The 24,764-nt window shown below is 37.1% G+C and overlaps 1 protein-coding gene across 1 annotated transcript; it reads left to right on the top strand.

Annotated features, from left to right (window-relative positions):
• The first annotated feature begins 9,377 nt into the window (after positions 1 to 9,377).
• On the top strand, positions 9,378 to 23,808 carry LOC114707680 (UDP-glucuronosyltransferase 2B17-like). Its single transcript, XM_028890522.2, has 6 exons — positions 9,378 to 10,101; positions 11,559 to 11,707; positions 13,066 to 13,197; positions 21,812 to 21,899; positions 22,369 to 22,588; positions 23,309 to 23,808. Exons 1-6 carry the CDS (start codon positions 9,378 to 9,380, stop codon positions 23,586 to 23,588), a joined length of 1,593 nt encoding a protein of 530 aa, XP_028746355.1. The 3' UTR covers positions 23,589 to 23,808.
• The last annotated feature ends 956 nt before the right edge of the window (positions 23,809 to 24,764 follow it).

The following is a 24,764-nucleotide window of genomic DNA, read 5'->3' as shown; positions in this document are numbered from 1 at the left end:
ATGATTTTTTTTCTAGATCCATCCATTTGCCTGCAAACCTCATGATGTCATTGTTTTTCTCTGCTGAGTAGTATACCATTGTGTATATGTACCATATTTTATTTATCCATTCTTCTGTTGAAGGGCATCTAGGCTGTTTCCAGGTTGTGGCTATTATAAACAATGCTGATAAGAACATACCTGAGCAAGTGCCCTTGTGGTATGATTGAGCATTTCTTGGGTATATGCCCAAGAGTGGTATAGCTGGATCTTGGGGGAGATTGATTCCCAATTTTCTAAGAAAGCACCATATTGAATTCCAAAGTGGTTGTACAAGCTTGCATTCCCACCAGCAGTGGAGGAGAGTTCCCTTAGTTCCACATCCTCTCCAGCATAAGGTGTCTTCAGTGTTTTTGATCTTAGCCATTCTGGCAGGAAAAGGTTGTATCTCAGAGTCGTTTTGATTTGCATTTCCTTGATAATTCCGGATGTTGAGCAATTCCTTAAATGTCTTTCAGCCATTTGAGTTTCCTCTGTTGATAATTCTCTGTTTAGTTCTATAGCCCATTTCTTAATTGGACTGTTGGGGATTTTGATGTCTAATTTCTTGAGTTTTTTTATGTATTCTGGATATCAGTCCTCTGTCAGATGTGGGGTTGGTGAAGACCTTTTCCCGTTCTGTAGGCTGTCGCTTTGCCTTGTTGACTGTATCCTTTGCTCTACAAAAGCTTCTCAGTTTCAGGAGGTCGCATTGATTGATGGTTTCTCTCAGTGTCTGTGCTACTGGTGTTATATTTAGGAAGTGATCTCCTATGCCAATGCATTTAAGACTACTTCCTACTTTCTCTTAGCAGTTTCAGAGTAGCTGGATTTATGTTGTGGTCTTTGATCCACTTGGACCTAAGTTTTGTGCACAGATATGAATCTATTTGCAGCCTTCTATATGTTGGTATCCAGTTGGATGAGATCTATACGAACAACATGGACTTAAGTGGGGGTAATGAAGTGCAAGGGTTGAGGGAAAGAGAACTTAGGGGAGCGGGAAATCCCAACTGGATCAAGAAAAGAGAGGGAGAACAAGGAATAAAAGACCATGATAAATGAAGACCACATGGGAATATGAAGAAGCAAAGTGCTAGAAAGGACCACAGAAATCCACAAAGATACCCCCACAATAGACTACTGGCAGTGGTCGAGAGAAAGCCTGAACTGACCTACTCTGGTGATAGGATGGCCAAACACCCTAATTGTCGTGCTAGAAACCCCATCCAATGACTGAGGGAACTGGATGCAAAGATCCATGGCCAGGCCCCAGGTGGAACTCCAGGAGTCCAATTGGCAAGAAAGAGGAGGGTTTGTATGAGCAAGAATTGTTGAGACCAAGATTGGAAAAAGCACAGGGACAAATAGCCAAATGAATGAAGACACATGAACTATGAACCAATAAGTGAGGAGACCCCAACTGGATCAGGCCCTCTGGATGAGTGAGACAGTTGATTAGCTTGATCTGTTTGAGAGGCATCCAGGCAGTGGGACTGGGTCCTGTACTCAGTCATGAATTGGCTGTTTGAAACCTGGGACTTCTACAGGGACACTTGGCTCAGCCTGGGAGGAAGGGACTGGACCTGCCTGGACTGAATTTACCTGGTTGAACTCAATCCTCTGGAGGAGATGGGAATGGGAGGTGGGCTGGGGGAAAGGTGGGGGAGGGGAGAACAAGGGAATCTGTGGCTGATATGTAAAATTAAATTAAATTATAAAATAAAAAAATCTGGATACACACAAGAGAAAAAAAAGAAAAAAAACAAAGGTCTTTGTTCTATATTTACTGATCAAAATAGAAAACATGCTGTGGGAAAGGAGCAGAGATACTTTTACATATATCTTTACGGGGGTTTCACAAGGGAAGAAGTAACCTTACTGACACCAACTGGCCTGAAACAACACCCAAACCCACACACCGGGGTTATCAACTTATGTCCAAGTGCTGCCTTTGAAATTTATATTTTTGTCTCTTAGGGGTCATATCAGTATGGATTCTGTTTGCAGAAAATTATTACCACCACATACATATGCGCAATATAATACTCTGGGTCACAAGCATGGCATAACACATAGCTTAAAGCTACACACTTATCTCAGGTGTGAAAGGTTGTGACTGGAAGGCATGATGAGGTTGGTGTCACTGCTTTCTTAATCGCAGGTTAAACTTAAACAGGCTAAGCACACAGTAGGACAGCAGATTGAGTACATAATTCTAAACAATCTAAAGGTACATTTTTTCTTTTTTATTGATACTTCATGCAATATATTCTGATCATCATTTCCCTCTCTCATCTACTCCCAGATCATCCCTACTTCCCCACACAACCAATTCCATGCCTTCTTAACTTAGAAAAGTTATCAACAAATAGTACAAGAAATATGCACCTACAATCCTTAAAAACACAAAATCAGAAACCCTAATGTACAAGCAAAAGACCAATAAGACAAAAAGTGCCCAAACAAAGCAATATGAGACATAAATCTACAAAAATACCATTGGGTTTGTATTGTGTCAACAGTCTACAGTTGACATGAGGCTTATATTTAAATGGGGTTTATATATCCCATAACATTTTATTTGGAAAATAAAAACAATTTTCCTTTGCAGCAGTTGTTAATAGGACATATCTTCTTGTTTAGATATGAGAACTGGTGTCCCTCTCTTAGTACTTTGACCCCGTTGGATTGAACATGTTCAGTCCTGTACATGTTACCACCGTCTCTGTGAATTCATGCATGTGTTAGATCCATTGTATCTTGAAGAAACTGTTTGCTTGATGCCATCCATCCCTCCTGACTCCTACAATATTTCTGCATCCGCTTCCAGCATGTTCCCAGAGCCCAGAGGGTAGTGGTTTGATGAAGACATCTCATTTAGGACTGAGTTTTGCCAAATCTCTCATTCTGTATACATTGTCCAGTTGTGCATCTGTGTATTAGCTCCCCTGTACTGCAAGAGGAAGGTTCTCTAATGATGGCTGGATGAGACACTGGTCTAGGGATATAGCAGGGTATCATTGTGAGTCATTCCATTTGAAGTCAACAGATATTTTTGGAAAAAAGTACTACATACCTACCCTAGTACTCTTAGTATCATGACTACTTAGGTATGGTTCATGGCAATATACCATAAGAAAGAGGCATGGAGTTCTTTTAGAATTGAAGTGCTTAAAAAGAAATATAATGTGCAACTATTTTGAGAAAGATAAATATAGAGTTGGATATCATATTGAAACAACACTGATAATTATTTATGAGCTATCCAGAAATATATTTATAATTGACATATAAGCATAGCTGTTGTTTAATTACTGAAATAATTATGTCAATATTGGATAGAGGAGTCAATGTTGGAGGGCCATTGGTTTCCATCTAATATCACAATTCTGTCAAACAGGAACCAAAACAGGAAGTCATTTAAAGAATCAGGCATGGTGGATACTTATCTCTACTAATTCAAGATGTAAGAAAATATAAAATTAGTTTAAATTGCATCTGTCTTCACTCAGAAGTTTTCTATTTGCATAGTTTTTTTTGTAGGTACAAATAGGGTAATTTTTATATTACTCAAACATGTAAACTAAATCATGAGTCATGATGACTCTGAATCAGCATCATTGGAGAAGAAATGAGGTCAGTCATTTTGTGGTATCCTGGTAAAAATTAACCAATAGCTGTTTGTTTAATACGATGACATTTAGAAACAACCAACCTATCTCAATGAGTAGAGATGATGTGAATTGTGAAAGAGAAATTGAGATCAGTTTAAAAATGAAGAGACCCCTTGTGTAAAGTATTGAGAAAACTCATAACTGTTATGCAATTTGTGGGCACCTTCTAGAATACTTAGGAAACACCCATTTCAAGGACAATAAGTCAAGATCCACCAAGGAAAAAGGAAGTTCACTAATTCTTTCACATGATGTTTGTATCTATTATTTTTTTAAAACTCATTCACTTCCATAATAATTGAAATATTTAATCATATCACAAATAAACAATGAATTTACTTATGATTTCTTTCATTTATAAAATTCTACATCTTTAATAACCCAGGCATATGTCTTTAATTTGAATATAATTCTTAAAGGTAGAAATACCAACCACCATTGAGATTGGAGAAAAACTTAGAGAACCATGAGTTTAATTTTGAAAACACATGAAATTGAGTCAACTACTTCAGGAACACATTGTATGACTAACAGTTTTCTGAATTGAAACATGCAGAACTCTTTAGGTATTGAAGGATGTCTTACAGACATAATACTAGGTTTCTTCTTACATTATTTATGTAAAATATGTAATATTTTAAATTAAACACATAGGGTCCCAGGTTCATAAAGATCAATAATCCCCTATTTGGGAAACAAATAATATGTCAAGATTTTCATTTGATATTTAGCAAAGAAAATTTAGAAACTGAGCGAAAGTTAGAAATTGATACAGCAATTAATATGATTTCAAAATTTTCATTTTTTGCATTGCAAATATTAGCAGTCTAGTAGCATATTGCTAGCTATGTGTTGCCTCATGTTGAGAGAATCATATGCAAGAGGTTTGGAGTCCTATTGGAAATGAAATGTTTGAGGAAGAGAACACCCAGGAATTCTAACAAAGGTGAGTTTGGAGCTGGGTGTTGTTCTGTGGCCACAACAGTGGTCATATATCTGACATCCAAATGTGAAATGAGAATGAGTGTAAGTTGAATTGTTTTTCTACATTAGTTAGATCAGTGGAGTCAGGTAGACAGAGGATTTCATATTCTTGGGCCCACTAGTTTTTCTTAAATATCATCATTCCTTATGTACAACTGTCAAGCAGGAAACTGAAAAGTGGTTGTTTTGTGCTATAATTATGATAGATAGATATTTGTCCTTATTAAGCCAGTGTGTAAGAAAAATATTAATTGCAATAACATGTCTAATTATATAACTGAACACTTTTCCAAAGATATGCTATATTCAAGTTTTATTTCTTAATATATTCATATTATATATAAAGAGCATGTATAATAAATATCTGTATCTTTTGAATTTTTTATTTTTATATACTTCTCCTCTTAGGTACAGAAAGAGTAATCTTCACTTTGCTGAATTATTTAAGCTAAACTGATAAGTGATGTTGAAAGTGACTCAGCACTATTTTAGAAGAAATGAGGTCAACCAGTGTGAGATGAACTAGGAATAATAAAGAATTATGGGTCTGATTAGATGACTTCTTAAAAATTTATCTATTGTAATGAGTGATGCTAAGGTATAAGTTAGAAAAGAGATACATCGAGACAACATTGAATGAATTCACAAAATAGTTAAGTTTAATAAATCAGGTAAACTGAAAAGAATGTTAACATACAATTTAGGGACAAAGAAACACTGTAGAGTATTAAGATAAAAGTGCATCTATTTGCTTTACTGACGACTTTTGGAACAGTCAGGAATGACCTATTGGTAACATTACAAGTCAATTTCATTCAAGAAATCAGAAAACCTACCAATTCTGATCCATGCTGACTGTAGACATTTTATTATTTACTCATTCACAAATATTACATTTTAATTATATTACTTTACAAAAAAATGTTCTTATTAATTCCAGAATGTATTAGTTCTTTACTTTATATACACCCTTCTCTCTTTGTAATATGCTGGTCATCAATTAACAACTTATTTATCTCTGGGCATTTGCATTATGCTTATTCTAACACTTTTACTGTCACCTCCACTTGTTAATACAGCCCTTGAGTGCAATTTCCTCAGGGACTTTCATGAATCCTATTCTAATTTCTTCTGTTTTAATTACTTTTGCTTGTCTGGGGACCTGAATTAAACAATTTGTGTTTATTTGAACATTGTCTGGCTTTATGTAGGTACGTGTGCTATAAAATGTCCCCTTTCATCTTCTGCCCTACCTCATAGAATTTGGTGGACTGTGTTTCCATTCATTGATTTCAAGAAACTGTTTTACTTCCTTTATAATTTCTTCCTTGGATTACTGGAAATATCAAATGAAGTTTTCAAATTCTGTGTTTTTACAACTTACAATGTTTCTATGCTAAATTACTGTTTTATTATGCTATGATCATAAACTGTGTTTTTAATTTGTATTAGTTTATTGGGAATAGTTTCTGTGGTCCTATTCATGGTTTTTCCAAGGCAGTGTGCCATGTGCTGTTGAGGGGGATGTGTATCCTATACCTGTTGAATGTAATTTTCTGTAACTATCTGTTTAGCCAGTTGAGTTTATATTAAATTCTTTTTTAATTTCATAATTTGATTTAATTTTACATATCAGCAACAGATTTTCCTGTCATCCCTCCTCCCAACTCCCCCTCTGCCCTCCCCCCAGCCCCCCCCCCATTCCCATCTCCTCCAGGGCAAGGACTCCCCTGGGGATTCAGCTCAACCTGCTAGATTCATTCCAGGCAGGTCTAGTCCCCTCCTCTCAGGTTGAGCAAAGTGTCCCTGCGTAGGCCCCGGGTTCGAAACAGCCAGCTCATGCATCAAGGACAGGTCCCGGTCCTACTACCTGGATGCCTCCCAAACAGTTCAAGCTAATCAACTGTCTCAATTATCCAGAGGGCCTGATCCAGTTGGGGTTTCCTCAGCAATTGGTTCATAGTTCATGTGTTTCCACTACTTTGGCTATTTGTCCCTGTGCTTTTTCCAATCATCGTCTCAACAATTCTTGCTCATACAGTCCCTCCTCTTTCTCGCCGATTGGATTCCTGGAGCTCTACCTGGGGCCTGACCGTGGATCTCTTTGCACAAACTCCAAGAATACATCAAAACAATTATTCACCATGATCAAGTGGCTTCATCCCAGGGACACAAGGGTGGTTCAACATAGGAAAGTCCGTCAATATAATCCACCATATAAACAAACTGAAAGAAAAAAACCTCATGATCATCTCACTAGATGCTGAAAAGGCATTAGACAAAATCCAACGCCTCTTCATGATAAAGGTCTGGGAGAGATCAGGAATACAGGAAACATACCTAAACATAATAAAGGCAATTTACAGCAAGCCAACAGCCAACATCAAATTAAATGGAAAGAAACTCAAAGCGATTCCACTAAAATAAGGAACAAGGTAAGGCTGTTGGCTCTCCCCATACTTATTCAATATAGTACTTGAAGTTCTAGCCAAAGCAATAAGACAACATAAGGAGATTATGGGGATACAAATTGGAAAGGAGGGGACTGGACTTGCCTGGACTGAGTCTATCAGGTCGATCTCAGTCCTTGGGGGAGGCTTTGCTCTTGAGGAGATGGGAATGGGGGTGTGGGCTGGGGGGAAGGGGAGGAGGGCAGGAGGGGGGAGAACAAGGGAATCTGTGGCTGTTATGTAGAACTGAATAGTATTGTAAAATAAAATAATAATAATAATAATAATAAAAGGAAGAAGTCAAGCTTTCGCTATTTGCAGATGACATGATAGTATACATGACTGACCCCAAAAATTCAACCAAGGAACTGATACAACTTATAAACATCTTCAGCAACATGGCAGGATACAAGATCAAGTCAAAAAAAATCAGTAACCCTTCTATATACAATTGACAAACAGGCTGAGAAGGAAATCAGAGATACATCATCCTTTACAATAGCCACAAATGATATTAAATACCTTGGAGTAACTCTAACTAAGCAAGTGAAGGACCTATATATTAAATTATGATAAATTTTTGCCTGAGTGATCTCCCCATTGATTTGAAGTTAGGTGTTCAGAACTCCAATTCTTACTGTGGTAGAGTCTCTTATTCACATCCAATATTTGTGGAATATAAATGAATGTGTATGTATTATAGTGATTTCCATTTGTCAAACTGATATTTTTGTAAATATATAGTGATCTTAGAGATCATATTTTACACGCTTAAGTAAATTCTATTTTTGACACTTATAAGTGTATCTACTACTTGTAGTATGCTTTTGTATATGTATTTTCCAATATTCATGCAAGTGTTTGTTACCTATGAAGTAATTTTCTTATATATAGAGTCTCATGATTAGATGCTTGTTTGATTTAATTAAGGAATTTGACATGTTAACATTAATTATATTTTTTGTTTGTGTATCTATCAGGCCTTTCTTCACTCTTATTGTTTTTTTTTGTGAGTTGATAGAATTCTTATGGCTAAGTTGACTGGTAAAAGCACTATTGAAAGAAATATTTGGGTATATCTGTGAGGGAAATTCCAGAAAAGAATTAACTTCTCAGTTCTCCATGATGTGGGGTGTCCCTCTCACATGATCCCCTCACATTCACTCCTATAGACCTTGCTTGCACTGATGGATATGACCCCTTCAAATCACGGGACAAAATACACCTGTGTTACCAAAATTTGGATTTGATGAAAGACTCTGTCAATGTGATGAGACATTGACTACTACAGGTAGCTTCTATAATGAAAGAAGGTCTCTAGATGATGCCTTCTAGAGTTATTTGAAAATTTATAGCTTCATCAGAATACCAAGGCACACAAAAGATACAGGCAGCTCACATGTCAGTATCCAAGACCTGCCTGGGCAACCTTACAGAGATTGCTGATCTCAGGATGAGTGGCCATGGTGTCTCCTTGAGAGCAGGGAATATATGTACATATATATTAATATTTATTAATAATATATTTTAATAATATAATATTAATAATATATACATGTCTCCATCTATTTCTCAAGGTCTTTGTGGACTAAGATTCTGATAAGAAGCTATTCAGCTTCTTCTTGGGCTTGTGATAAACCAGTGGACATGTAAGTCGAAGCAACTGGATGCCTTATGAGAGAATATCACTCAGGCAAGTCTATTCAGTTGCTTCCCTATGGACATGTGTAGGAGGAGGCTCTTGCATATCTGCTTCCCAGGGCTTCTGTCAGTCAAGTGAGTTAGGCGCACTGTCAAGCTATTTTAGAAATTATATATAAGTGAATACATTAATAAACATCCTTACAAAAACTCTTGAAAATTGATACCCAGAAAATACTTATAAACTGTGTAATTAGTGCATCTTGTGTTCTGTGATGAGAAGAAAGTTGAGACTAACATTGCACTAAACCAATGTTCTTGCTACTATTCAAAACTCTTACAAACAGAAAAGTTATGCAAAGAGTTAACTGACCCTCAATTTGCTTTATTGTAAAACATGACATTAAACACTCATATGCAAATATGAAATAATGAATATTTGCTTTTACTATCTCTAGTCAGTTCCGAAGTTCAGTGCAGTCAATTAGTGTATTTGCTTTAACCAACTTGGGTTATATTTTAACTCATGGCTTTTTTTCATCTTGGATATAAGGATGAACAATGACAAAAAGGAACACACTGTGAACAGAGGATTTGATTTCCTAGGATGCCTGTGAAGTGGATGTCTGTTCTGCTGCTCCTGCAGATGAGTTGCTACTTCAGATCTGGGAATTGTGGGAAGGTGTTGGTATGGCCGATGGAATTCAGTCATTGGATGAATCTGAAGACAATACTGGATGAACTTGTACAGAGGGGTCATGAAGTGACAGTTCTGAGACCTGCATCTTCTATCTCTGTTGATCCGCAAAAATCACCTAGCCTGAAGTTTGAGACTTATCACACATCTGTCAATAAAGACGATTTGGAAAAGTATTTCAACAGGTTTGTGGATGTATGGACTTATGAAATACCAAGAGATACATGTTTATCATACTCTCCTTTGCTACAAAACCTGATGGATGAATATTCTGATTACTTTCTAAGTCTTTGTAAAGACACAGTTACAAACAAACAACTTATGACAAAATTACAGAATTCCAAGTTTGATGTCCTTTTCTCGGATGCCATTGGCCCCTGCGGGGAGCTGATAGCTGAACTTCTCCAGATCCCTTTTCTGTACAGTCTTCGCTTCACTCCTGGTTATACAATGGAAAAGTACAGTGGAGGATTTACACTCCCGCCCTCCTATGTACCTGTGATTCTGTCAGGATTAGGTGGGCAAATGACATTCATGGAGAGGGTACAAAATATGATATGTATGTTTTATTTTGACTTTTGGTTCCAGACATTTAATGAGAAGAAATGGGATCAGTTTTACAGTGAAACTTTGGGTAAGTTATGTTTCTTATCAGGAACTCATTGACCTAAATTTCCCAAGCATTTAAATGTAATATGTCCATGAAATACAAAGTGAAGCTGTCTTTTATAGGTGATCCAATGTAATACGATATTAGTTACCAAACTCACTAACCCTGTAAAAGCTCCCGATATTGATCAAATAGAAGCACGCAGCAGTCCTGACACGGGACATTCTGGTGAGCTAGACAGTAGCAAAGAGATGGAAGCAGACTTCCCTAAGTGATTCTTTACTCATCTGACTGTAATTTTTTCATCTGTTTTAATAAGTCACTAGCTAGTTAACCAAATCTTGATTACTGTAGATTACAGGATGACATATTTTACAGTTTCAATATGTATATGACATTCAAGAAATCATTGTCTTTTACACAGGCCACTGTCTTTATTTAAAATGAAAATGTGGGATCTGAAATCATGACAAAAGGTGGAGTGTTTTCTGTTCATTTTGAGTACCTGAGTTCTGTTCCTAGCACCCACCCAGGTTCAGTGGCTCAAAATTGCCTGTAACTTTGGTTTCAGGGAGCTGCTGCCCTTTTATGGCATCTGCAGGCACCTGAATAAGCATAGCACCTACTCACACAGACACATCAAGAAAAATATAAATCATAAAATATTTTCTCTATTTTCTAGAGAATTCCCTTATTCTCGAAAGATACCATGTCAGTTCACAGGCTTAAAAATGGAACTGAGGTTCCTGCCAATGCCACATCCTTTATTGTGTGCTTTCCTAACCTCCACTGTTTAAACACTACAGAAGCAGAGACACACATGCACTCCGTCTTTACTTTCTGAAGTCATGTTTTATTCTCTTAAAAAATGCCATAGTTAAGACTGGCCATAAATTCCTATTGTTATATTTTCTGAAAATTTTGATATTGTTTTTATAGGATAAGTACTGTTAATTTTTTAATATGAAACCGAAGTAGAGACACTAACGAGAAATTCAGACATTCATCAACTTTACAGCTCCTTAGACAAAACAAGGAAGAAGGACTAACTACAAACCGCAGTGACCCTGGGGAAGTCTGCACAGGGTACACAATGTGGTGTGACTTTTGGACCTGAAATGAGTGCTTATATTTATATTGTTCCTTTTCAAGTTTTAGGGAGGAGTAAGTGTGTGCCCATTCATATAGAGGCTTAGTGAGTTTTTTCATTGACTATTTATTATTTTAAATTACTGGGGAAACATGAGGTAATTCTTACAGTTTGCTTTAAAAATAAACCCACAGTGACATTTATGTATATTATGTGAGCCACAAATGAATTACACATGCAAATTATGTTACATGTCAATAAACACTGGTTCTAAAATGCACATGTTCTACATCAATAATAACTTTTTTCATTTTTAAGAAAATGTATTTTATATTCAGATGACAATCCCGTCAACTTTTCTCTTCCTTATGTGCTCATTTTCTTCATCTAGGAAGGCCCACTACCTTCGCTGAGACAGTAGGCAAAGCACAAATGTGGCTCATTAGATCCTACTGGGATATGGAGTTCCCTCACCCAACTTTACCAAATGTTGACTATGTTGGAGGACTCCACTGCAAACCTGCAAAACCCTTGCCTAAGGTAAATGTGCTTTTGTAATCTCTTTTTCATTTGATTTGATTTCTGGTGAAAGTGATTGAACACTTCTCTTTATATTTTTCTCCCAGTGATAGAGAGATATAGGAAGTGGAATTAAACATCCTGCTAACTAGTTCAATAAACTCAGGAAAGAATGTGATAGACCTGGGAAATATTCCTATCAGTAAGTTAAATTAAGTCAATTAGGGTACTTGGTGGTTAGCCATTTGATAATCCTTAGCAAGCAACTATGAGGACGTAAGTTTCATTCCCAATACCCATGTAAAAAGCTGGATGACGCCACACATTACTATGAATTAGTACTGAGGTTGCAGAAACAGGTTGATACTGGAAGCTTGCTGTCCACTATTCTGTTAAAAATGGTGAGATTTGTGTTCAATGTGAGACAGTCTCAAAAATTATGTTAAAGATTGATAGAAGAAGACATCAGATTTTAAGATTTGGCATCCATGTGCTAAAGCAAAGACAGGGAAGCAATCCAGCATACACACACACACACACACACACACACACACATACACACACACACACACACACACACAAACACACACACAAACAGATGTGCTCAACACATAAGCACATATACATACACAAACACACATGTGCAAAATGCACAAACACATATAAAACCATTCACAAAAGATACAAAAATTAAATTAGTTAAACTCATCGTATCACTATTAATCATCAAAAGCTATGATGAACATATATCCAAGGTAATTGTGATATCTAGAGAAACAACATAGACATAGTTTTTAATCCAACCAGTAAATTGTGGAAGTCATCTCTGAGAATACCCTATTTATGCACAATATCAGGAAATTATGTAGTACATGTTTACCACGAACATATGATTATTTCACAAAGAAACAAAACATTTTATTAATCATAATAGGGAGTTTGTGTTAACTGCCACATACTTACATACTACAACAGAGATATTATTTGATTAAATACTAGTTAATAATATTAAATAAGCTATTAGAGGAGAAAAATGAAATAGCAAGGGGAAAATGTCACCCTTTCTGTAGGATGAAATCATGTAAATGAAGATACAGTTTTATGGTTACTTCATATATGATGCTTGCACTCCTGAGTTTTAATTTTGCGAGAGGAAAATATTTAGAATGTTTGAGGCACAATGTGTGAGTACACGCTGTATTGATGCCTACGGAGTTCAAAGTCTTTGACATTGCCATTTTTGTCTTCTATGTTTTAACACCACTATTCTAAAAATTCCTAGGAACATTTCAATTTTTATTCTCCTAGTCTTCCATAGAGGTTTCATAAGTAACTTTTCTATAATTGTTATTTAGTCATGAAACAAATTCTCATCACAGGAAATGGAAGACTTTGTCCAGAGCTCTGGAGATCATGGTGTTGTGGTGTTTACTCTGGGGTCAATGGTCAGAGACATGACAGAAGAAAAGGCCAATGCAATTGCGTGGGCCCTTGCCCAGATTCCACAAAAGGTGAGGTAAAGTGTTCCATGTTCACATACTAAGTCTATGAAAGTCCTTGAAGGTCTGATTATAGAAATGACTGTGTGAAAGGTAAAGTTGTGAGAAAGCTCTCATCTACCTTAGCCACATTTAGAAACAGATATTCACAACAGATGAACAATGCTACAGAAGGTGTTTTTGACTGAGAGTGACTTGCATAAAACACGATGATCACTGTGGGCACATTCTGAAAGGCTGACTTGATGATGACTCGCTATCTAGAGTACGTAGATAGTCAAATGCATCAGAGTCACTTATTGTGTTTGTTGAATATTTAAAGTTGCTGCATACATTAGATTTTGCAGGAGGGCGCCTTTATTATTTATTATTTCTACCAGAATAACAGTAAGCAGGTATTGAAAAAGTTGGGAATGTAGCATGACTCTACATTATAACTTTCGAGTAGGCCTCCTCAGTGTACAGGTTGTGAGGGCCATATAAAGGAAGGGAGTCCCAGGCTCACCAACTCTCAATCAGAGTATATTTTTGACTAATTGAAAGAAAGGCAGCTAAAAAAAATATCTTTCAGTCTAGTCTCAACCGGACTGCCAATATGTGGAGAAGAAATAGATAAAGGAAAGGTAGAGATGGGAGCTTCCCTCACAGTGATTTCTGTGCATCATAAAAGATGAAAGACAGGACCCTGCTTGTCACCAGTCAGAGTGAAGCTCCTACTATCCAAGGAAGAAATATGAAAATAAACACGGAGTCCAGAGGAACTTAACGTTAAAAAAGTTTCAGAAGACCCACTTCATAAAACATACCACAAACTAATTTCCTATGAATTAAATTTGCATAGTTATGAACATTTTTACCTTTTGTAGAGTAACAGCCTCTCTTTAATCACTTACATTAATTTTTCAATCCTTTACATAATTCAGTCACATAACAAATTCTTGTTAGTCATGTGGATAATGTCAATTTTATGAGATTGAGAATTCTAACATTAGCTGCTATCATAGGCTTTAGTTTGGGACTGGTTTTCATGTCACAGAACATTTTGAACTCTGCAGGAAAATCTGCAATTCATCATAAGGAATACATAACAATCAGTGTGACATAAAGTAGTGTCATTAGTTTTGGAGATATTTTTCAATAACATCACCTATGAATAGCAAATTATTTACAGTAGACTGCAAAGAATCCTTGCAAAGATTAATATGCTCATCAATACCCAAAGCAGTTCCAATCCTGGCCCCAAATAAGTTAATAATTTTAGAATGCCCTGATGAACCTCATAAAATGTAGCATTTACTACATGTTTAACATCTATTTGCTACATCTAATGAACTTCTGAACAAGAGATATGGCTCAGTGTGTTAAATGTTTTCAGTGCAGTGTGATCAGCTCAGTTTTAATCCCCAAATCCCTTTGAAGTCAGGAATGATACTGAATGTTTCTGTAATACCAACATTCCTATCAGAAATAGAAGGCAGAAATAGGAGAATTCCTGTGGGCCAGAAGTAGAAAAAAAACCAACCAAACAAACAAGAGATTCTGTCTCCAAAAGGAGAGACTTCAGAATGAATATCTGAAGAAGGTAGTCTTCTCCATTCCACACAATCGCCTTGGAACTCTTAAACAGCATTAACACACATGAATTGGCTCATATATACTACAACATAACCCAGAACACCCAGGGAGGGAAAGAGAGAATGAGGTAGAGATGGGGGAAGATATTTCCAATCTCAGCGACAATCCAATAATGTGGATTCACCTTCAAAATTCTATATGCAATTTTCCTGCCATTAGTGACTAGACATTTGTATATTGACATTAAGATTCTTAGAATCCTAAAGCAAAATTGACTTCTCATGAAAAAATAATGATTGCTTAGATTTGAATTGATGTGAATCAAAAATGTGAACAAAACTTGTGCAACTAAAAACAGATCAAATCTGATCATGGAGAAGGGAGGTATATATACAATACCACCCAAAGCCATGGAACTATTGACAATGATTAGCATGTGAGAGAGGAAAAGAATAGCTCCTGATAAGTCCATCATTCTAAGATTAGAATATTTAGAGTGCACAATTGACCAATTGTGTTGAAAGATTCTTTTTTTAAGGTCACTAAGTGGAGTGGATAGGGAAGGGGTAGCTTAGGGAATATTGGAGTGGGGAAGTGAATATGATAAAAGCACATTATATGAATGAAATGAAATGTCACTCTCACTTGGTGTGGTCATAGTCATCATTTAGACAGCAGATGGAGTTCCAAAGTGCAGACAATGTAGGCATGTTGTGAGCCTGTTTCTCCACAGAAATTGCTCTACAAAGAACATAAGTCATTTTGGGTGAAAATGATACAGAAGGTTTAATGTCTTGTTTTAAAACCTATACTATCACCATCCAGAGTTAGTTGCACTTAGGAGAATGGAGCCTATACGTGAATCAGACTAAAGTTTCATGAAATAGCCAACTTTATTCAGAGAACTCGACAACATATACTCTGAGAGTTAATAAACATGAGTTAAGATCATATAAGTTGAAGCTCTATACAATCATAATGACAAGCCATGTGTGGCAAAAATATATCTTCCACAGAGGCACCAAAAGGACAGTTTAAACATTCTCTGGATGACAATGGCAAGCAGTCGTGGCTAACCTGAAGTTCACCCACTCCTATCTGCTACACCTGGGAGGAGAGCAAAAATACATTGCAGGAAATAATAGGATGAACGATGAAATTAAAACAGTTTCCTATCCTTCCATAGTAATGCATAAATGAAATTGGAAAATCTATAGAGTTCAGAAACTCTCTTTAAAACTTATTGTTATTTAGGGGTAATATAATACATCAAGACTCAAATCCATATAATTTTGACATTGGGTCCTTCCCTCATTTACTAATTGAGCAAGAAGAGTATGGTAAGCAGTTAGTATTTTTATGGCCCTTATGGTATAAATAAACCCATCCCAATGACTTATCCTCTTGTGATATACTACCTGAAGGAAACAATTTAGTGGTCAAAATAAGTAACTTTAAGGCAGCAAAGGATCTACATATACGCATATGCCTCCTTCATTTTCTTTTCTTTTTTTTTTTAATATTTATTATGTACACAGTATTCTTCCTGCATGTGTCCCTGCAAACCAGAAGAGGGCACCAGATCTCATTACATGTGGTTGTGAGCCACCATGTGGGTGCTGGGAGTTGAACTCAGGACCTTTGGAAGAGCAGCCAGTGCTCCTAACCTCTGAGCCATCTCTCCAGCCTGCCTCCTTCATTTTCAATGCAAAAGCTGTAATTCTTCCCTTGCCTCTCTAGATAAAATAAAGACTGCTCAATGCTGTCTCTCCTTTCAGAGATTTAATAGATTGGTTAGCACATAATATAGTATTCCTACACTAGAGGATTCCTAGTAGGCAATTAATATTTCCTAATAATAGTTGAATGTCATTCTTGAGTATTATTAAATTGTTGAGTCTAAAGGACATTTGTAGGGGGCAGGGGTGGTGGTTCTTAGCACTTGTTCTAGTAACTAGTTACCCCAAATATTACACAGTCCATGATCATTGCACCTTTTGAGGTATAATAATAAGCCTATTTTTATGTAGCACATATTGAATCAAGTCATATATGGATTACAGCTCTTTCTTTTTGGGAGTTACTAACAGGATATCATCCATATAATGAATAATATAGAATGAAAAAAATAAAAAGGAAGGGGAAGCACATGACTGTCCCTAGGTATGATGAAAGAGAAGGTTTATTATAGATATATGAGAGAGCATAGCCAGAGGCAGGGACAGGGAAAGGGGGAGTCCAGAGCGGACATGAACAGACTGAGCTGTGCCATGTGAGGGGAGGGGAGAGGTGAAGGGAAAGGGTAGAGAGGGGACCAGATAGCCAAAGGTACAAAACAGAGCAGGTAACAATAATGGTTGGATTATATAGGGAAGAACAGCAGTCCTCTGGGCTGGAGAGTTCAGAAAAGGGGGCAGATTATACCAGCCAGGAAAGCCCTGTGACATGTAGAAACTGAGGGATTGCCAGGTCAGCCTTGAAATGTGAAATAGGCACCTCAGCCATTTGTCCCAGGTTTAAAACCTAATAAATATAGGCCTCAGGTAGGGCCTCCCTCACAGGCTCTAAAAGCTTTCCTACATAGTATTGACATGTAATAGAGGATTTGCCATGCCTTGAGGGTAATACAGTCAGTCCATTGATATCAGAGCTGAGGTTCTTTATGATTGAGTGAGGAACAGAAAAGGCCAAATATACCTTATTATCAGGATGAATGTGTATAATATAAGCAATCTTTTTAAATGCAAAACTCTTAAAGGCCAATCTTTAACAATAGCTGTCTGTAGGTAAAACAGGCTGTAAACTCCCATTGGCCACATGGTGGTATTAACATTTCAGAAGTCAACAAACCAACTCCATTTACCAGATTATGTCTTAATTACAAAAACAGGAGGATTCCAGGGAGATAAAGAGGGCTCTATGTGCCCATTCTCCACTGTTCTCTGACTAACTTGTGAAGACCCCATAACTTTTCTCTTACAAATAGGCTATTCGGTGTCCAGACAGAGTCACTAGATTTTTATATAATTTTTGGCTTCTATGAAAAACCCAAGCCATGCTTTTGATCTTATCCATGTGGGAATATAGGTTCCCTAATCCCTTTAACTCTTTTCATAGTCCTTTTCATTTTTGGTAACCCAATCTTTTCATCAGCAATTGCGATTGTGAAGAATGGGCAGCCTGAAAGTCCGGCATATAGATTTCTGCATGAGTTTGTTAGAGAAAGTCTCTGAATCAGAATTTGAGTAATATAAGACTCGAGAACTTCCAATATGCCTCCTGGGCCCATACCTTGCAATTTTGTAGCATTTTGTTTAATCTTGCTAGAGTTCATAGTTCTCAACCTTATCAGGGTGGAGTTTTACTCCCCTATAACAGGCCATTCAGAAGGCCATTATTTCATGGTTATAATAGAAACATTATTTCCATGACCAATGAATTTTGTAAACATTTTTTCCTCTTATTTTTAAATCCAATAATGGTTTATTATTTTCTTTTAGTAAGGTGCTTAATGCTACAGTCTTATCTGTACTACTAAATCCTCATTCACACAGCTAGGTTTTTTTTTTTGTTGTTTTTTTTTAATGTAGGGATTATACAGACCACAAAAATAACTGCATTTTTTTCTCCTGCTTTAAATGACCAATTAGTAGGCACTGTGATCAAGTTGGCAATTTCACCTGTACAATCTTCATCAATGACTCTTGTATGAACTATGATTCCTTTCAAGGATAAACTATTGCAACCCGATAAAAGTCTAACTGTTTGAGGCAGGATAGGACCCCTCAACATGCTTCCCTGGTGTTGACTGGTACTGTTATTGTTGTCAGGCAATGTATTGCCATCCTTATCACATTTAGATCAGCATTTCTTAACCCAATGTTTTCCTTTCTTGCATATAGGGAACACCAGGAATTCATTGATTCTGAACATTCAATATTTGTAGGGGCAATTTACATTGCTTCTTTAAGTGGACACTTTGCTAATACCTGTTTTTGTATAGCATAGATTACTATAGCAGCTAATTTTGCTCTATGTTTATAGATCCATACATTTCTGCATAACTTTAGAAAGTCCATAACATTTTATGTCTCTCTTTGAGGCTTGATTAATCCTTGGCAATCTTCATTGTCATTTATCAGAAGAAATTGTTTTAATAATAACTCTTGAATTTGTTCTGCTTTATTGATTTTTAAATAGCAACTTTGAGTCTCCCTATGAAGTTAACATAAGGCTCAGAGGGACTATGCATAGATTTTTTTTAACTAGACACAAAGTCAGATTCCATATCAGTCTCCAGGCAGCCATGGCTACTACCCTAACATGTGGGAGAGCTGCAGGAGGCATGTTATGCACCTGATAATCTGTTGAAACCCACCTACCAGTCCCTATCATTATTACACATTTGACATTTCTAGGATTACTCCTCAGTCCTAGCTGTAGAACTTTTTTATGGGCTTCATCTGCAGGCCACAATTGCCACTGAAGAAGTTTGAAAGGGCTAAGAACTATTTTAGAAATTATATGAAAATCATATGGCAAACATTGTGCATTATTGTTCCAATCAAAAAGATATTCATAAGTACATGGAGCAGTAGGTACATAGGAAATACAAGCATTCTTAAAATCTTTCATTGTATCCATTCTAGTCACTGATAAATATTTTGATTTTCTTGAAATTTCACTGGAAGTACCAAACTCAGCTTATGGTGCCAGAGAAGAATTCGTAAATAAACTCCTTTTCGATGCCATACACTAGCTTGTCTAGATTGTAAAGCTAGCTTTCTCATAAGCTCTCCTAAATCCTCGTCAAAACAATAAAGAGAATTTAAGGTTAGATTTATTATCAGATTCCTCACCCCATGATTCAGGATATTCTTTAGGCAATACAGGAAACATCTTTAGAGGAGACTCAAGTAAGGGAGCTGAGGGAGTCAACACCTGCGCAGTTATCAGTGGTGCTATTTTTACTTTTCATTTATCTACACTGGGAAAATCTTCTCTTGTTTTTCCTTTGCCTCGTTTACCAGTTTTAAGATGTGATCATCCAGTTTGTATTCATGCCAAGGATTAGCCATCTCTTCCTCATGTTAATAATGTCATCTTGTTTAAGTATTGTAATAATGGTCCAAATCAATGCCCAAGTGACCCAAAATTGAATGGGAATCTTTTCTCCTTATTTATATTCCTTTTGTATTCATTCAGACTCTGTGCTACACTTCTTCTTCTGAAGAACCTTCTTCTGGAAACTAGGGATTATAGTCATAAGAAATTTGTACAGACTAATAGCTGTGATTTTGATACCTGTGCTCCTCCTTTAAAAAAAAAAAAAAGGATGCACAAGCCTCAACATGAGGCAAAGCCTTCCCCAGTTTCTGCCCCATTTTTCTCATTCACCTCCTTCTGTGAGATTCCCCCACTCTTATCACATAGCCAATTTCATCTCCCTGTTCAGAAGCAGCTTGTCACAGCTCCAGAAACAGTGGGTCTTGGGAGAATGGAGTTAATAAATGAGGCAGACTAAAGTCTCATGCAATAGGCAATTTTATTCAGAGAATCAGATAATGCATACTCTGAGGGTTAAGAAAGGTCACTAGAGCAAAGATCACATGAGTTGAAGCTGTGTACAATCAAAAGAACAAGCCATGTGTGACACAAAACAAACATGTTATTCCATAGAGGCTGTCTTAATTAGGTTTTTATTGCTGTGAAAAGACATTGTGACCACGGCAACACTTACAAAGAAAATATTTCATTGTGATGGCTTAATGAGAGTTTCAGAGAATCAGTCCATTATCATCAAGGGGAGCATGGTGGCATGCAGGCAGACATGGCACTGGAGCTGAAAGTGCTACATCTTGCAGGCAACAGGAACTCCCCAGAAAGTAACACTGAAGGAAGTTTGAGCAAAAGAGAACTCAAAGCCCCCCCCTCCCCCCCAGTGACACAATTTCTCAAACACAGCCACACCACCTAATAGTGCCAACTGCCTAGGGGGCCATTTTCTTGCAAGCCACCACAGAGTCACAGAAAGGACAGTTTAAACATTCTCTGGATAACATTAGCAAGCAGCAGTGGTTAACCTGAAGTTCACCCACTCCTCTCTGCTACACCTGGGAGGAGGGTGAAAACACATGCCAAGAACAGTCATGTGTTTTGAAGAAACTGAGGTCACAAGACTCTTGTCCTGTTTTCTTAGAGTGTTCTCTCAAGCACTCAGCATTCTCTTCATGTGACTCCATTCCTGGACAATATTCCAGCGCTACACTATGCAAGGTTTCTTCAGGATGGGTCAGATGGCTCCATATTGGTATTGGCCAACATGATGGCATTGTTTCAAAGAACTCCAGACCAGAGAGGGTTGTACAACACAAATATTTGTCATGAATAAATAATCAAGGACAAAGACTTGAAATTCATTTAAAAACATGGAAAAAGTGAATAAAAGTAAACTCTGAAGCATTTACAATGATATTAAAACTAGACTATTCAAATTATCAAAATATATTTATATAAAATAAAAATTATTAGTAATGTGCTAGCTACTCTTTCTGAAATTGAATTATATCACCATGGTAGTGTATTAAATATTTTCATACATCATCAACCATCTCATTTGTCTAAATATCTCTGCTTGGAAAATGATGATGCTCAATCTGTCTGAATGGAAAAATAATCACAGAGACTGCTTACACATTCTTCATCTCAGTCTCTCAATAGTTCTCATTTCTCACCTCCTCTGATTTCTTCCTCCCTCCTATGGAAGGTATTTAGCTATGCTTATCTAAACTTAAAAGGTTCTATTTAGATTATTTCTATTTTTGAAATTATAATACAATTGCATCATTTTCCCCTTTCATTCGTCACTCCAAGCACTCTCATATCCATGTTCCTTGCTATCTTTCAGATTCGTAGATTTTTTTTATTATTTTGATTATATATACATATGCATATATATGTATATATACCCACTTATATTCCTAAATATAACCTGCTCAGTCTATATAATTTTAAATTTCTCCAGCAATAAAGATTATCTAACACTTAACAGGTACTTTGGAGATTTGATGGTAAAACACCGGACACCTTAGGAACCAATACCAGAGTCTACAAATGGCTCCCTCAGAATGACCTTCTAGGTAAGACTGGAAAGCAAACCTATTCTACTTGACTTCAAAATACCTTATATTACATCTAGTGAATGAATTATTTATTTACAATAACAAGTTCTGGTATACACTTTTGTGTCTTTTTTAACACTCATTTCCTCTTATCTGCCATGTACTCCATGTGTTCAACTGGAAATCAGTATTTCATAGTTCAAGTCTCACGTCATAAACCAATCTGCAAACATCTCTCTAAAATTTAGTATCTTCTTGCTCTAAGATAGAAAAACATTTCACTGAGGTTATGAGGATAGGATCTTCATGTAGGTTTTCTTGTGATAAGGAGAGAGTAAACTAAATAAATGATGTAAACTAAATAAACAAATGTAATTAATAAAAAAAGAATATGTAGAAAATCTGCTCTCAGTTACTGATAGTATACATTTTTCATTGCAAGACTAAGTATGCTAACTAATGCTAACCAGAATTCATCTTATTCTAGGTCATCCAAAAACCAAAGCCTTTGTAACTCATGGTGGAGCCAATGGCATCTATGAGGCGATCCATTTTGGAATCCCTATGATTGGCCTTCCTTTGTTTGGAGATCAACATGATAATATTGCCTACATGGTGGCCAAAGGAGCAGCTGTTGCATTAAATATTAGAACGATGTCAGGGTCAGATTTGCTCAAGGCATTGAAGGCAGTCATAGACAATCCTTCGTGAGTATAACATTTTAACATGTGTATTTGTTATTTATTTATTTTTCATTTTGCTTCTTGCTGAAGACCAAAGGAGCAAGAATTTTCCTGAAGGCAAAAATAGTGGTAGGAAGAGAGAAATTAGGGCATGATTCAGTGCATTGGTGTTTCTCTTTCTGTTTTACACAAATCTGCACCACCAATCAGATTTGAAAGGGATTTGTCTTCTTCTTTTTTTTTTTGGGGGGGGGGGGGAGTTTCGAGACAGGGTTTAGTTTTTGCGCCTTTCCTGGAGCTCACTTGGTAGCCCAGGCTGACCTCGAACTCACAGCGATCCGCCTGGCTCTGCCTCCCGAGTGCTGGGATTAAAGGCGTGCGCCACCACCGCCCGGCTGGGATTTGTCTTTTATTGAAACCCCCTGACAATAGTATGCAGTTGGCACACCAAGTTATTAATAATTGCTTATGGATAGCTGAATTTTATATAATCAAATAATATCTCATTTTGATTTATTTGATATTAAGGCATAGCTATCCCCAAATTCTAATTTAGGAATATTTAATCTTTTCCCATTTTCATTTTCTATGCTCAAGGAGCTCTGAAGATCTTCCTAGTGATGAACAGAAAACATAATTCATTTTCCTTCTACTTTTGTGTAATTATCTTTACTATCTACACAAAAATTACACACGTGCATTTTCATTCATTATGTAAGTTGATGTAAATTTTACTTCTTTCAGCTATAAAGAGAATGCTATGTGGTTATCAACCATTCACCATGACCAGCCATTAAAGCCCCTGGACAGAGCCATCTTCTGGATTGAGTTTGTCATGCGCCACAAAGGGGCCAAGCACCTGAGGCCACTTGCCTACAACCTCACCTGGTACCAGTACCACTCTCTGGATGTGGTTGGATTCCTACTCGCCTGTGTTGCAGCCATAACTTTCCTTGCCATAAAATCCTGCTCATTCATTTATCAAAAGTTTATAAAGATGGGAAAGAAAATGAAGAATGAGTAGAGCTCATTGAGAATGTACTACATGAGCTAAATTTCAGCATCATTCTAATTTATGAACTGCCTTCCAAATGTTCACTGATTAATTTATCTTGTCATATCTTGTTCATATCTTCATGCTTTGACAGATGAAAGGGAAGGGGAAAATAATGTAATTACATCATATTCTCAAAAAATAAAAGACATAATAAAAATGAAAATGCTGAGCAAGCTATAAGGAACAATCTAGTGACCAGAGTCCCTCCATTACATCTGCTTCAGTTCTGCCTTCTGATTCCTGCCTTTAACCTCTGACCTACTTTTCCTCAGTAATGGACAGGGAGCTATGAGATGAAATAAACCCTCCCCTTTCTCAAATATAAACGAATATTTAAAAAAAAATTCAAGCAAAGGAGAGGCCTGGGCCTGGGCCTCTAAATGTTTAAGTTTATCCCTAATGTCAGGGAAGCTCTGTGAGACAAAGTGGGTCATTAGTAGCTGCCTGCCCTCAGGGCTCTCCAGGTCTAAGCTGGTGAACTGAAGTAGAGCCTTGGTGAGCTGCTCTAAGAAGTGAGACGGATTTTCATCCTTATCCTGAATTACCATTTTTAGTTTTTCATAGTTTACTGGTTTTAGGCAGCCTTATGGAGGCCTGTCAGGAGACAGGTAATAAACCTATCTCTGGCTAGACAGCCACTCTGGGTGTTGTAGTCCCAGTGTGGCTCTCGGTCAGGAACCTCCTCAGCTCCCAGGGGGTATGAAAGGTTAGTTTGATGAATTTCGTCTGCATGAGTCCTAGCCTGCTCCCATACCCGCCTGCGCTCCTCCGGAAGTAAATTATTAGAAAGTATCATGTATATATCATGAAAGGTGAGACTATAAGATTGAGTTATATATTGAAACTGTTTAATAAAGGAAGCAGAATTAGACGTATAAGAACCCAGCTTACTTTCTATCTGAGAGAGTTCTGCTAGAGAGAATGGAACATGAACTTTAACCAGTCCATCCACTCCTGCCACCTCTCGCAAAGGGAGAACAGTGGAAGGGTCTGGATGGCTGGAATCAGCCGATTTAGCAGCTCGAGAGCAGGTGGTAGGGGGAGTGAGGTTTGGAGCCAGGGCAGGGCCTTTGGAAGCAGCCGCTGCCGAGGAAGAAACAGCTTTCGAAGAGGAAGAGTCTGGAGCAGAAGGAACGGTTGTTC

Source organism: Peromyscus leucopus, chromosome 10 (genome assembly GCF_004664715.2).
Source record: "Peromyscus leucopus breed LL Stock chromosome 10, UCI_PerLeu_2.1, whole genome shotgun sequence".
Classification (NCBI taxonomy): Eukaryota; Metazoa; Chordata; class Mammalia; order Rodentia; family Cricetidae; genus Peromyscus; species Peromyscus leucopus.
This window is presented reverse-complemented; position numbering and strand designations above follow the sequence as displayed.

Coding starts and splice junctions, on each gene's coding strand:
- LOC114707680 (XM_028890522.2), top strand. CDS start 9,378: ATGCCTGTGAAGTGGATGTCTGTTCTGCTGCTCCTGCAGATGAGTTGC. Junction 13,198..21,811: donor TTGCCCAGATTCCACAAAAG/GTGAGGTAAAGT, acceptor AACACTTAACAG/GTACTTTGGAGATTTGATGG. Junction 22,589..23,308: donor GCAGTCATAGACAATCCTTC/GTGAGTATAACA, acceptor TACTTCTTTCAG/CTATAAAGAGAATGCTATGT.